This window comes from Podarcis melisellensis (assembly GCF_964234715.1).
Source record: "Podarcis melisellensis genome assembly, chromosome: 8".
Classification (NCBI taxonomy): Eukaryota; Metazoa; Chordata; class Lepidosauria; order Squamata; family Lacertidae; genus Podarcis; species Podarcis melisellensis.
Window position 1 is genome coordinate 4,703,083 of NC_138540.1, and position 14,006 is coordinate 4,717,088.

Below are 14,006 nucleotides of genomic sequence, written 5' to 3' on the forward strand. Positions count from 1 at the left end.
TAGTGTCTGACTCTTCGTGACCCCATGGACCAGAGCACGCCAGGCACTTCTGCCTTCCACTGCCTCCCGCAGTTTGGTCAGACTCATGTTTGTAGCTTCGAGAACACTGTCCAACCATCTCATCCTCCATCGTCCCCTTCTCCTTGTGCCCTCCATCTGTCCCAACATCAGGGTCTTTTCCAGGGAGTCTTCTCTTCTCATGCAGTGGCCAAAATCTTGGAGCCTCAGCTTCAGGATCTGTCCTTCCAGTGAGCACTCAGGGCTGATTTCCCTAAGAATGGATCGGTTTGATCTTCTTGCAGTCCATGGGACTCTCAAGAGTCTCCTCCAGCACCAGAATTCAGAAGCACCAATTCTTCGGTGATCAGCCTTCTTTACGGTCCAGCTCTAACTTCCATACATCACTACTGGGAAAACCAGAGCTTTAACTATACGGACCTTGATTTAACTGGAGCATTTTACAAATTCAAGAAGAATGCAGCTATCTACAAACGAAAGGTTTATCAGTGTACTGAATCTTTTAAAAAGCACATTATAGCGGTACAGAAGCAGCCTTCCTCTTAATGAGGGAGGCTGAGATGAGTAGAAGACTAGAACACAGAAGTCAATTCTTTTTAGAATTGGCTTAAGATGAGCTTGAGTCTACATGGCTGACACCACTTCTGTGGTTGCTCCCATTCAACTCCAAGAAGCATGTGCGTCTTCAGGGTCAACTGCATGTTTACACAGAAGCAACACAAAGAGGGCTGCAACCAGAGGATTTTGCAACATGCCAACAACATCCTTGCGCAGGGACAGAAACTATCAAGTGGATGTAGTAAAAAAATAAAGGAGAAAAGTGTTCCAGACTACTCCTCCCTGACCACTGGGCTAAGCTGTCTGGGGATGATGGGAATTGAGAATCCAACCACACCCAGGGACCCAACATTCAAGAACACTGTGAGGAGGGGATCTCCAGCAGCTGCCCCCCTTCACATTTCTTCAGCTGCAGTAAATGTTGATGCCCCCAGTGCAATTGAGTATATAAGGACAATAGCCCAGTGGCAGAAATGGTTTCTCCAAAACTTTCTAAGGATACTGCAAGCAGCTTTGGAAACAGAATCTCTGAACTTCAACAGACCATTGGACACAGGCTATAATCACACACAGCAGCCTTAAAAAAAATACAGTAATTTTATACATTAGAAGAGTGATAAATTAAATGTTGACAACACCAATCATTAAAAGCTAATGAATGGTTGATTGTAAAAAGCAATGCATTAAAAAGGGAGAGTTTTGTACTGCTGCTTATTTATAATTGGTGCATGAATTTTAATGCTATGTACAAAAAGTAAAGGGGTGACACGTCATTCCATCTACTGCTGATGAATTTGCATATATAGGTTTACTGAGGCTTGGAAAGGCAACATCAAACGCAACAGAACTATTTCTTGAGGAGAAAAGGATGAAACATGCATGGACAAAAATACTTGGACATCCATATTCCAGTTTCCCAAAGTCAATTTTGTGAACTTTACTATCCACAGAGGCACTGGGCATCCTTTTCATATCCTCTCTGCAAAATTCATGGTGATGTGTGCGCCTCTAGCGTCTTAAGATACTATGCCACAGGGCTATCTTAAACTTTAAACTGGACTGCTCATAGATAGACATCCAATTTATTCCATTTCTTTTAAAAGGAACTTTGCAGATGTTTGTGCTGAAGGAAAATCTACAAAAAAAATAAAACCTTTGTATCCATGTTCCCCCTTTGCACAAGCAATGAATGAAGAGGGCTATAGTTGTAGGATAAACTTGATAAATTTCATGGAAATGTGATAAAGGCAGATAAAGAGGGTGAAAAGTATTCTCGAAAACAACGTACAGTTGCTATATTTGTGTGTGACATCAACCATGCAGTGGCCTTCATGCACAGAGATGCTATAGCCCAGGAGGCCTCCATCACATAGGTAAGAGTTGCACTGGGGGTGGGAAGCAGCAGAAGAGACAACAGCCCCTTGAAAAACTCAAGTACATGTCTGGTTTTTTTACATCTGTCACATACAGACGCTAACACAACTGTACAGAATTCAGTCTATTCTTCACACTCTGAACCTTCCAGATTCCTCGGTCGGTCCCTGAATTGTTTCAGTGTCAATAAATTTCCAAACTCTCTTCTCCAAGGGGGAGGTTATTGATGCACAGACAATGGAAAGGTGTGCAGATGCACAGGAACTGGGCACTGTTAGACGGTCCTGCAGTGCCTAGGAAACTCAGGTGGGTGTCTAAGTGCAGGGTGCTTAAAAATAATATATTACAGAAGTGAGCCCAAGGTGTCTATTGCTATCACGCCACATCACAGTAAGTAGCAGGAATTGAGGGCGCATATAGACTCAAGAACTTGAGACTCCACACCCTGAGAAAATGCAGCAGCAGAAGTTGGGGAGGGAGCAGGTCCAGAATCATGGCAAGGGAGCCACTGGTAGCCAGTACCAACAAAACTAAGTAGATGCACCACTGCCCAAATGTATTAAATGGGCTACCACTCTCTCACGTGGCAGAGCACCCTGCCAGGCCCTTTCCAGGCAAGAGGACTGATCTCTCACTTGGCCAAACAGAGGCCTCTGCGTGGCTTCTGAGCTCACCCAGCCCAAGTGAAATTGCCCCCAACATCCCTCTCTTTCGCCTGTTGCAATTCTTCTTTCTATCTGTAGACTAGGTTGGGATTTTGCTGCCCAGAGGGCTTCTTTCCCCTGCAAGTAGTGCGCAGAGAGACCTTTAATTCTTGCAAGCACCTCTGACCTGGCCGAGCTGTTAACTCCCAATGGAGTTGACCATTAAGGACTGCTTTCTCTTGGTGGCCATCCACTCAGTGGAGCCTGCTGTGAGATCCTGGGCTAGGAGGCAGCGGTAGACGCAGAAGGGAAAGCCTCCCCTGAGAGAGTCTTTATAAAAGTCTTCACCTGCAAAAAGAGGAAACAGATCTTCAAATAAAATCCAAACAATTGTTTGTTCAGTTGTTGCCATGTTAGTTCCAGGGAATAAGAGACACACAATTAAGGCAAATTGGTAGCTTGCGGTGCCAACTTTAATCTGATGGAAGAATATGCAAGTTTTGTGCATTATACCAAAGCTTTCACATTTCAGAGAAGTGAAATCTTACCTGGGACATAAGCCTCCCTTGTTCATTTGTGTCATCCTCAAAATCCTTTGTGACATCAAGCAGCAAGACTGGAGCATTTCTTATGTTTTCAGAATGAATCCTGTGGGGGCAATAAGAATGTTATTTCCTTAATTCTTTTCACTATACAATCAATATTGTGGCTTCAGTTACAGTGGGTAGTTCAGCTCACTTCCTTGAATGATCTCATCTGCATTGACTTTGAGTTGTCTCATTAATTCACCTCATTTCCTTCAGTGCCTACATGCCAAGGTTGTTGAAAGCAGAGCAAGGGGAACCTTTTGAGACCAGGGGCCACATTCCCTTTAGGCAATCTCCTCGGGGTAACATACTGGTGACAGAGGAATGAATGGAAAATTTACCTTTGTGCAGTAGTAGTAGAAGAAGAAGAGTTTGGATTTGATATCCCGCCTTTCACTCCCCTTCAGGAGTCTCAAAGCGGCTAACATTCTCCTTTCCCTTCCTCCCCCACAACAAACACTCTGTGAGGTGAGTGGGGCTGAGAGACTTTCAAAGTGTGACTGGCCTAAGGTCACCCAGCAGCTGCATGTGGAGGAGCGGAGACGCGAACCCGGCTCCCCAGATTATGAGACTACCGCTCCTAACCACTACACCACACTGGCTCCCAGTGGTGGGTAGCTTCTACACACACACACACACACACACACACACACACACACACCCCTCCATCATCCATCCAGACAATCAAGAGTTCAAGCTTACATTCCAGCCAGGCCAAAAAAGGGTGTGAAGCAGGGTCAGTGAGGGGCATGGCCTGGGGAAAGTTCCAAGGGCCAGACACAGAGGCCTGGGGGCGCATTCTCTCTACGGACCCAAAGATTCCTGCCCCTGTTGTAATCCTCAGCTTTACCATATTGCCATCCCAGAGCAATTTGGAGATAAAAGTGGCTTATACTATAGGTAAAGGTAAAGGGACCCCTGACCATTAGGTTCAGTTGTGACTGACTCTGGAGTTGCGGCGCTCATCTCGCTTTATTGGCCGAGGGAGCCGGCGTACAGCTTCCAGGTCATGTGGCCAGCATGACTAAGCCGCTTCTGGCGAACCAGAGCAGCGCACAGAAACTCCGTTTACCTTCCTGCCAGAGCGATACCTATTTATCTACTTGCACTTTGACGTGCTTTTGAACTGCTAGGTTGGCAGGAGCAGGGACCGAGCAATGGGAGCTCACCCCGTCACAGGGATTCGAACCGCCTAGGCTCTGTGGTTTAACCCACAGCGCCACCCATGTCCCTGGCTTATACTATACAGTATACCAAATCTACTCCTTGAACTGTTGATCACACTGTGAAGTTAATAAAACCAGCAATAATTTTATAAAACAGCCTCTCTTGCAGCTTCACGCAAGGATTACAGATTATTACACAGAGATAGAGCTTTCAGCATCTTAAAGCATAGTGCAGATGTTAACTATTATACACCCACAGTGGAGCTAAATTTTGCTGCCTTGCACCGTCACCATGACTCATATAATTCAATGGATTTCCTTGAAACAAAGCCAAATACATTCTACCTTCAGATAAAAACACACGTTTTTAAGGCACTTTCTAATTCCATCACGCACATCCCAAAATGCAGAAATTGTAACTTAAGGTGCCTGCCTTAATTTCTGCATCATGTAAGCAGCAAGCATTTTCTGCAATGTGCTCACTTAACAATCTAGCCTCCATGCACCCACGCTCTGCCTCCGTCTTTCAGCCCCAAACATCTTCGCCTAAGGTAACAGTGAGGCTCACAACACCACAGGTCACCTCACTGCAAGCCAAACCTCTGCTTTCACTATTTGCCTTCACTTGGGATACAGGGAATGGTGTGTGTTTGTAGTGACCGGCTATAGTGAGGAAGGATGGGACAAGCTAGTTAATGGCCTGGCTTTCACCTAACAGTAAGTCATGGTCAGAAACAAACTATAGTTTACTATGAATGTGCCAGCAAGCTGATACGTGCTGCTCAAATCACAACCACTCTGCTCATCCATTTGCCAACTGAGAAGAAACAAACAGCAGTGCTGGGTTAGAGTTGTGTGCAAACACTAACCCAAACAAAGCAAGGGCGGAAGTCAAGGTTTGTTCTTGACTTACCAGTTTCTTTGGAGAGAAACTACCAATGCTGGTTCACACAAAATGCTAAGCCAGCACTGTGGTTTTGTTTACTCCCAGCTTGGCAAAGGGTGGGTGCAATTTGAACTGTGTGGATGAACACACAAATGCACAGTAAGCCATTGTTTGTTTCTGACTACAGTTTAGTATTACATGCAAGAGGGAGACAAAGTTTTGGGCAAATGTCTGCATCATCACAAGAAGAAACATGTCAGAATAAAAAAGGAGGAGTGCCCCACATGTATGAGTATAGTGGTACCTCGGGTTAAGAATTTAATGCGTTCCGGAGGTCCGTTCTTAACTTGAAACTGTTCTTAACCTGAGGTATCACTTTAGCTAATGGGGCCTCCTGCTGCCGCTGCGCCGCCACCATGCAATTTCTGTTCTCATCCTGAAGCAAAGTTCTTAACCCAAGGTACTATTTCTGGGTTAGTGGAGTCTGTAACCTGAAGTGTTTGTAACCCAAGGTACCACTGTAAGTAGGGATATAGAATTGGGCTTCATTTAAAATGAATTAAATCTTTAGAATTCACAAGCAGTGGAAAGGGGAGATCAGATAGTCCCATGTTCTGATCGTGCTTGACAGTTACTCTGCTGATTTTGCCCGTACTATACAACTATGTAAGCTTTAAAAAAGCTTGGTTCTGAAAACTAATACTGTAGAACTGGAAAACACACTTCTTCTTTAAGAGGGACATGACTAACTAAAGGTTGAGAGCAAGAGGACTGTGGGTGAAAGACCAAGGCAAAACATGGAAGTTCATCTGCTTTGCTTCCACTGATTAAGGTTCAGAAATTGATGGACAGGCTCTGTGTGGGAAGAGAGCTCAGCTGAGTGAAGTCATCACCACCCAAAGACTCACTGGATTCCAGAAGCTCAGTAGCAAGTGAGCACAATATGCAAGGCTGTCAGATGTGTTTACTGATTAAACAGCACGGAAGATAACATTGGGCACCTGTAATTTACAGTCTCTTCTGCTTTTTGGTGGAGGGGTGAAGTTGTAGTCGCCTTAACTGCTGGTGTAAAGCAACAATAATTCCTTCCTGCCTCTCTTCCTGCTAAATAACAGCTGGAAAACCCTAGTAATGTGTTCAGAATAAAGCATGCAAAATACATCTTGCAGGTTTAAAAGAAGTGCAGTAGAGATTTATATCCCAGTCTGTACATGCATTGGATTTGAACTTGTTTAAAATATACAAACTTGTTTTTATTCTTAGTGACTACAGGAAGCATTCATAAATGGAACAGAATGAATAAAAAATAAAGGATGATGACGACTTAATCCCTAGAGCAGCCTTTCCCAACTTGATGCCCTCCAGAGATTTGGGTCTTCGACTCCCATCAGCCCCAGCCAGTGCCCCAAAGTTGATGGGAGAACAGCCATGCTAGCTGGAGCTGATAGGAGTTGCAGCTTAAAACATGGGGAGGGCACAAAGTTGGAGCAGGCTGAGCTACATCACTCCCACTACAGAACGGAAACTTCCAGCCTCTCTTTGGTTTGCAACAACACTGCAACTAACACAGTAGTGGCCTGTGAACTGTGACAATGGGAAAGGATAAAAATTCTGCCAATAAGTAATCCCAAATTAATCATAAAAGAGTAATCTGGATCAGGTCTGACTTACTGTTAGGAAAGCTGCTCTAGAGTGATCCACAGCCCACTAATTGTGTCTGGTGAGCAAGAGACTGTTAAGGATTCTGGTTGGGAAGCGAATGGCAAATACACCTGTCAGGGAACTGCCATCGGAGCCAGAGGTGGAGGGAAGGCTCCAGAGAGATGCCGGAGAGTGTCCCAGTAGGGAGAGAGGCAGCCCATCTGCTGGGGAAGGAAATCAGCATAACACCAGTGAAGAAGGGGGGCAGATTCGGGGAATCGGAGAGGAGGCTCCAGGACTCCTTGCCGGAGACCAGCAGGGAGAGCACGGGTCCTCCGCTGCCCACACCCTCCCTGCGCAGAAGACTTCCGCGCAGGGAGAGTAGGAGGAGACTTGGCGTCAAAGAACTTCTTTGCTGGAAGAAGTTCAAGAAACGCCCACTGACGGATTCTGCCAGCGACTGAGACAGCCACGAAGTGAAGGGCTGTCCAGACAGAAAGGGTTCACCCAGGTAACCTAGCCAGGAGTGGCGACAACTTACGCACGAGCAACCCCTAGAGCCATTACAATACCCCGTGGCCCACTTCCACATGTTGCCTGCCACATATCTTATTTTGGGGCCTGAGTTGTGCACAGCCCAGGACACAGCACCCGTCTGTACACAGCTGCCCTCCTGCACCTCGTGGTCTCTAGCCCACCCATTTCTGTGCTACCAAGACTTCCTGGTTCCTTTTGCCCTTGCTGCTGTTCTGCATCATAGCCCAACAGCTGTAATGTTTAGCAGCAATTAAAGTGTTGGACAAAGACCTGGGAGACCTGGATGCAAATCCTGACTCAGAAGAAGGTGAGATGCAAATCCTCATCCTCATCTCCAGGTGATGGGAACTGTGGCTTGGCTGCCTGCCTCTCTCTTCCGTGTGGGATCAAGTGGGTGCTCTGGCACCAGCATACACCTGCCACATGACACAGCCGAGTGGGACCAAAAAGAAGAGGCTCAAGCAAAGAGCAGGCGCTGCCTGCAGAGCCACAACTGCCTTCCCACGGCAGCCAGCTCTCTGCTGCTCCGCCTGTGACTCACTCTGTGCTCTTCTCCAGGAGCCAATGTTCATGTTGAGTGTGAAGCTGCTCCAGGTAGCGCAGCTGGACCTCCTTCTCTTCAGGCCTCCCTCTTTGGCGCAATCTTTCCATGCAGATCTGAAAGGAGGGAAAGGGAGATTCATTGGCCAGTGCCATGAGCGCCAGAGCCCCACACTGCCTTAAAGCCAGCAACTCCTGTTCGGCCAGAGAGGCACACTTCACTCTCACACCTAAGGAGGTTTACCAGTGGAGCAAACAATGCAAACCTGATCCAGCCCCAAATGACTTTCTATAGACCCAGAATGCAGCAAAAAAAAGCAAATTCGATTCTAGGGATCATTAGGAAAGGCTTTGAAAATAGACCTGTCGGTATCGTAATGCCGTTATGCAAATTTTATGATGAGGCCACATTTGGAATACAGACCTGTGTACAGTCCTCACCTCAAGAAGGATATTGTAGAGTTGGGAAAGCTTCAGAAAACAGCAGCCAAGCGGATGCAGCGATTCCCTTACATGGAAAGGTCGCAGCACTTGGCAGTGGCGTAGCGTGGGTTGTCAGCACCCGGGGCAAGGCAAGTAATTTGCGCCCCCTAACCCGTGGATTTGCGCCCCCGAACTCTAACCCCCAGATGTTGCGCCTGGTGCGGCCAGGCCCCCCTGCACCCCCCACGCTACGCCACTGGCACTTGGGACTTTTTAGTTCAGAGAAATAGTAAGTAACTGGCAACAGGATAGAAGTTTATAAAATTATGCATGGCGTGGAGAGAGTGGATAGATAAAAGGTTTTCCCTCCCCTCTATCTCGTAACAATAAAACTCTTGAACGTCGAATGAATATGAATGTTGGAAGTTTCTAGACAGACAGAAGGAAGTCCTTCTTCATGCAGCCCAGAGTTGAACTATGGAACTTGCTCCCACAGAAGGCAATGATGGCTACAAGGCTAAAGGGTTCTGAATATCAGTTGCTGGAAACTACAGGAGGGGAGAGTGTCTTGTGCTTGACCCTCGTACCTATGGGACTGCCTCTCCTGGTAGGCCCCGCGGAGGACCTTAAGGTCCACAAATAACAACACTTTAGAGGTCCCAAGCCGCAAGGTGGTTAGATTGGTCTCAGCTAGGGCCAGGGCCTCTTCAGCACTGGCCCCGACTTGGTGGAACGCTCTGTCACAAGAGACTAGGGCCCTGCGGGACTTGACATCTTTCCGCAGGGCCTGCAAGAAGGAGCTGTTCTGCCTGGCCTTGGGTTTGGACTCAGTCTGACCCTTATGTTTCCCTCCCCTTATGGTCTTGATTTATTAGCTACTTTAAAACGAGGCTGCATTTTAAATTGCATTTTAACCTGTATTTTAATTGGGGTGTTTTTTTTCCTTCCCGACCCCCTTTCTTTCCCCCCTATTATGTTTTTACTGTGATTTTATTGATGTTAGCTGCCCTGAGCCTGGCATTGGCCGGGGAGGGCGGGGTATATATTATTATTGTTATTATTGTTGTTGTTATTATTATTGTTACAGTGGTGCCCCGCAAGACGAACGCCTCGCAAGACGAAAAACCCGCTAGACGAAAGGGTTTTCCGTTTTGGAGGCGCTTCGTAAAACGAATTCCCCTATGGGGTTGCTTCGCAAGACGAAAAAAATCTTGCATCCCCCCACGGGTTTTTTTCGCTTTTTTCGCCCTTTTCTTAAGCCGCTAAGCCGCTTATCAGCTGTTCCGCTGATAAGCCGCTTAACAGCTGATCGCTGGAAGCCGCTTGACAGCTGTAGCGCTAATCCGCTAAGCTGTCAATGGGCTTGCTTCGCAAGACGAAAAAACCGCTATACGAAGAGCCTCACGGAACGGATTAATTTCGTCTTGCGAGGCACCACTGTATTATTAATCCTGCTTGTGGATTTCCCAAAGGCACCTGGTTGGCCACACTAACTCTCTCGTGGCTTTCCCTTTCCATGGTCTTCTCCGTTCTCCCTCTTGAATTGGAAACACATTCTAGGTTGCAATGGAGGAAACTGCTGTGTTTTTAGCTGGAACAACCCAGTACCACCCCCTCCTTCACAATCTCTGCTCTGCATGAGTGCTCAGTGGTGTGGTGTGTGTTGCATGCGTGGTGTTCTGATGTGTGCGCACACATATGCACAGGTGTGTTGGTCATCACACCGACTTTTCTGACAATGCCTAATGCATACTGCGTCCCCTGGAGAACTTGCTGGTACAAAATGTGGCCCCTGGGCTAACAAAGCAGAGCCACTGCTGATGTATACAAGTCAAAACTTGTCATGATTCCTGCGTTGCAGGGGGTGACCCACTGGGTCCCTTTCACCTCTAAAATCCTATGATTAAAGAAGCCCACCCAAACCTTCACGGACATGCTTCCTGACTGGGAGAAGGTGCACCCAGGGCGCCAACTTTGAAGGATCCATTCACATCCTTCAGTTGAGTAGAAGGTGAGGCAGCCAGAGCAATGACCCAGACCGAGATGTAGCAGGCAGTCTCCCACAGGAGTGGACCATCTGGCCTAACACTTGCTTTCAATCTTCATTTTTGTAAATCCCTTTGACGTTCATTTTTGAGGGTGGGAGATGGCGAAGTGTCTAATAAATATAACAGAGGTTTTCAGTTACCTCTGGAGGTGCCCGTAGATAAAGGAAGCCATGGATGTCAAGCTGGTCCCCGAATGCTTGCTGGAGAAAAGTGTGCCAGTCCTGGTAAATTGCCCACTCAATCTCTGCCAGGTGGCCAATCTCAAACAGGTTTTTGGCAAAGACGTACCTGGGGGAGGACCTTGTAGTTAAACCACCCGCACAGCAACAAACACAGGAAGAAGAACAGGCAAGTCAGAGATAAATGCGAAACCGCCAAGCTTCCCAAATATTGTATTTGCAATTGGCATCCATTCATCATTACAAAATGGAAGGTTTTCCTCTTCCTTGCAAGGAAGAGGCTCCGGTGGAAGGAATGGCAAAGCTTTCCTTGCTAAGGGGGCACCATCCTTAGTTTCCCCAATTATAAGTTGAAAGGAACTGCAAGGACATTCAACAACAATGCAAGAGTGGGAAGAAACTGCAGAGCACTCTGCACATGGAGAGGGGGCACTGAATAATTGAGGGCATTTCAAAAGGGGATGTACAGTTCTTTCAAAAGGCAAACATCTCCCCACTTCTCTTGGCCTGTGGCCCCATCTCACTGTTGCTGCTGCTGCCAACGTCACGAACAAGATTGTGGCACCATACCTATCACTATATATAGATCTCTCAAAAACCCGCACGTGGTCCCACATCTTCAGGGGCTTCACAGACAGAGGCTCCAGCTGCGCCTTCAGCCGACTCAGGCATGAGTAAGTCTGGAATGTGTAGGACCATCGCGAGGGCTCCTGATACATCATTTGAAGCAGGTTTGCAAAGCTCTGAGATGGAGAGGCCTGTGACGGGGAATAATTTAAGAGACAAACATTTAAGAACCGAACGGAACAGGAACCACAAAACAAAGTTTTCTGGGGGGACGCCACAGCAGGGCCTGTGTCATGTGAAGATATTGAAAGGTTCCTCTTCTCTTCGCCTCCCTCCAGCTCAACCTTCTCCCACTTGGTGCCCTCCAGATGTTTTGGACTCCTTTCAGTCCCAACCAGCAAGCTGGGATAAATGGAAGCACATAAGGAACAGCCTAGGGGATGGGTGGAGTCTTTAAAAAAATCTTTATAGAAGTTTGTTTCAACTCTATAAAATCATGCATAGTATGGAGAAAGTGGATACAGAAATATTTCTCTCTCAGAACACTAAAATTCAGGGGAGCCAAATATTGGAAGATTCAGGAAGATAAGGCTATTGGTGGCTATATAAGCCATGATGGCAGTTGTGCTCTGCCTGCACAGTTGGAGGCAGCAAGGCTTCTGAACACCAGCTCCTGGAAACCACAGGAGGAGAGAGGGCTGCTCTTGTAGTCGTTTCTGCTGGAAGGTTTCCCACAGGCATCTGCTTGGCCACAGTGAGAACAGGATGCCGGACTCAATGAGCCACTGGCCTGATCTGGCAGGCTCTACTGTTCTTATAACCTTTAGCACAGGCTTCCTCAAACCATAGCTGTCAACTTTTCCCTTTTCTTACGAGGAATCCAATTCGGAATAAGGGAATTTCCCTTAAAAAAAGACAAACGTTGACAGCTATGCCTCAAACTCGGCCCTCCAGATATTTTTGGCTTACAACTCCCATGATCCCTAGGTAGCAGGACCAGTGGTCAGGGATGATGGAAACTGTAGTCTCAAAACATCTGGAGGGCTGAGTTTGAGGAAGCCTGCTTTAGCACAAAGAGGGTGACTACTCTTTGGTGCCAAAGGAAGTTGCGCGAGAGTGAATGGTTATTTTATCTGAATGATTATTTTGGTAAGAAGGCAAGTTTCCCCTTTGCTCAGAATTCTTGAACTGAAGAAGAACTCCCAGTTGATTGAATACAATATTCTGAACCAAAATAGCTCAGTTCCTTACAGACCTAACAAGTTTTACATCTGGACTCTTACCTGGTGGGGACCAGCAGCTTGAACCTTCTGCCACTTGGACACTGGCTCCGAGGTCATGGACCATTCTGGAAAGGCTTTTCTGAGCACTCTCACAAACGTTGACTTCCCCACAGCTGGCGGAGCAAAAAAGCATGTATGCCCATTAGCCAACATACTCCTTATACTGTGTTTCCAAATATCAGCAAAAGGAAAAGCAACCTCATTCTGCTTACGTTGTGCAGAGAATGAGCCATGGAGATGGGATGTAACATTCACACTACACACTTGGAGCACACGGCTTCCCCCTAAGAATCATTCTGGCAAACAGCTCTGAGGGTGTGAGGGTGTTTTCAGTCAAGCAGTGTAAAATTTATGAAATAAATAAAATACGAACGTAAGAAGAAGACCCTGCTGGAATCCGGCCAATCTGGTCCAGCAACCTGTTCTTACAGGGGCCAACCAGATGCCTGTGAGGCCTGCAAACAGGATTCAAGCAACAGAGCACTTTCCTCTCGTGTGGCTTCCAGGAGCTGGTATTCAGAAGCCCTGCTGCTTCCGACTCTGGATGCCAGCACCTATCAACAACCCTCCCCTCCATGAATTTGTACAACCCTCTTCTAAAGCCACCTAGTTGGTGACCACTGCTGCCTCCTGTGGACGCGAGTTCCATAGTTAAACTACATGCTGCATGAAGGAGGACATTTTTCCCCCCTGTCCTGAATCTTCCAACACTCAGCTTCATTGGATAAAGAATCCTGGGACCCGTAGTTTGCTCCTCAAGGAGCTGCAATACCCAGCACTCTTAACCGACCACAGTTCCCAGGATTCGGATGCCATGTGCTTCAAACGTATGGTGTGCATGTGACCCACCAGGCACCTCACCCTGGCCCCACTCCCCTTCTGCATATTATGGGGCATAATAATACCGCCCAACCTAACAGCGCTCCTGCAACCACCACCAAGTTCCATTCACTTCTGAACACTCGCGGAGGCACCAGTTCATGCTTTAACCTTTTGAGTTGATGGTGCAATATGGATTGTAATGGTTTTACTTATGATTTGTTATCTGATCTATACGATTTGTGTTGAGTTTGGAATGTTATTTACTGTTTGTAACTGACTGCTATTCATCTGAATGAAAAGCAGCATAGAAATATAGTAAATAAATAAATCACCACCTAACCAAGATCTTCCCTGGAGGCTCGCCAAAGCCCGAGCCTGCGCGTCTTCCCCAACTGGTGCAAGACGGGGAATGGGGCGGAGCATTGCTCCTAAGGCATATATCCTGCAACCGTGCAAGGGCCCGAGCCCTGGCGCGACCAAGGCAATGATAAGGCTGCCTCTGAGCAAGTGCAGAGTTCCTCCTCCCTCCCCGGCTGGACGGGCGCTTCCAAATCGCAGGGTGGCGCTGCCGACATGCAATGGAAGAAAGGACCCCCAAGCTCCTCCCGCGCCTCCTCCCCAGACCCCTTACCAATGTTTCCTTCGATGGCGAGCCTCTTGCCGGCCTCCCGCGCCGCAGCCATCGCGCACAGCAGCGCCAGCGAGCTAGCGAGCGCCCAGCTGTCGGGAGGCG

The 14,006-nt window shown here is 47.4% G+C and overlaps 1 protein-coding gene across 1 annotated transcript; it reads right to left on the reverse strand.

Annotated features, from left to right (window-relative positions):
- Window positions 1-1,037: 1,037 nt before the first annotated feature.
- Window positions 1,038-14,006, reverse strand: DGUOK (deoxyguanosine kinase). The gene is made up of 7 exons (XM_081921391.1): window positions 13,905-14,006; window positions 12,452-12,564; window positions 11,172-11,359; window positions 10,563-10,710; window positions 7,953-8,068; window positions 3,143-3,242; window positions 1,038-2,942 (listed from the first exon to the last, which is right to left on the reverse strand). Exons 1-7 carry the CDS (start codon window positions 13,954-13,956, stop codon window positions 2,877-2,879), a joined length of 783 nt encoding a protein of 260 aa, XP_081777517.1. The 5' UTR covers window positions 13,957-14,006; the 3' UTR covers window positions 1,038-2,876.

What these genes read in the sequence shown, in the direction of transcription:
- DGUOK (XM_081921391.1), bottom strand. Translation starts at nt 13,956, where the DNA reads ATGGCTGCGGCGCGGGAGGCCGGCAAGAGGCTCGCCATCGAAGGAAAC. An exon ending in ATCTACGGGCACCTCCAGAG is followed by an intron (nt 8,069 to 10,562) that starts GTAACTGAAAAC and finishes CCCTCCTTTCAG; the next exon opens with ATCTGCATGGAAAGATTGCG. An exon ending in AAGGGAGGCTTATGTCCCAG is followed by an intron (nt 2,943 to 3,142) that starts GTAAGATTTCAC and finishes CTCTTTTTGCAG; the next exon opens with GTGAAGACTTTTATAAAGAC.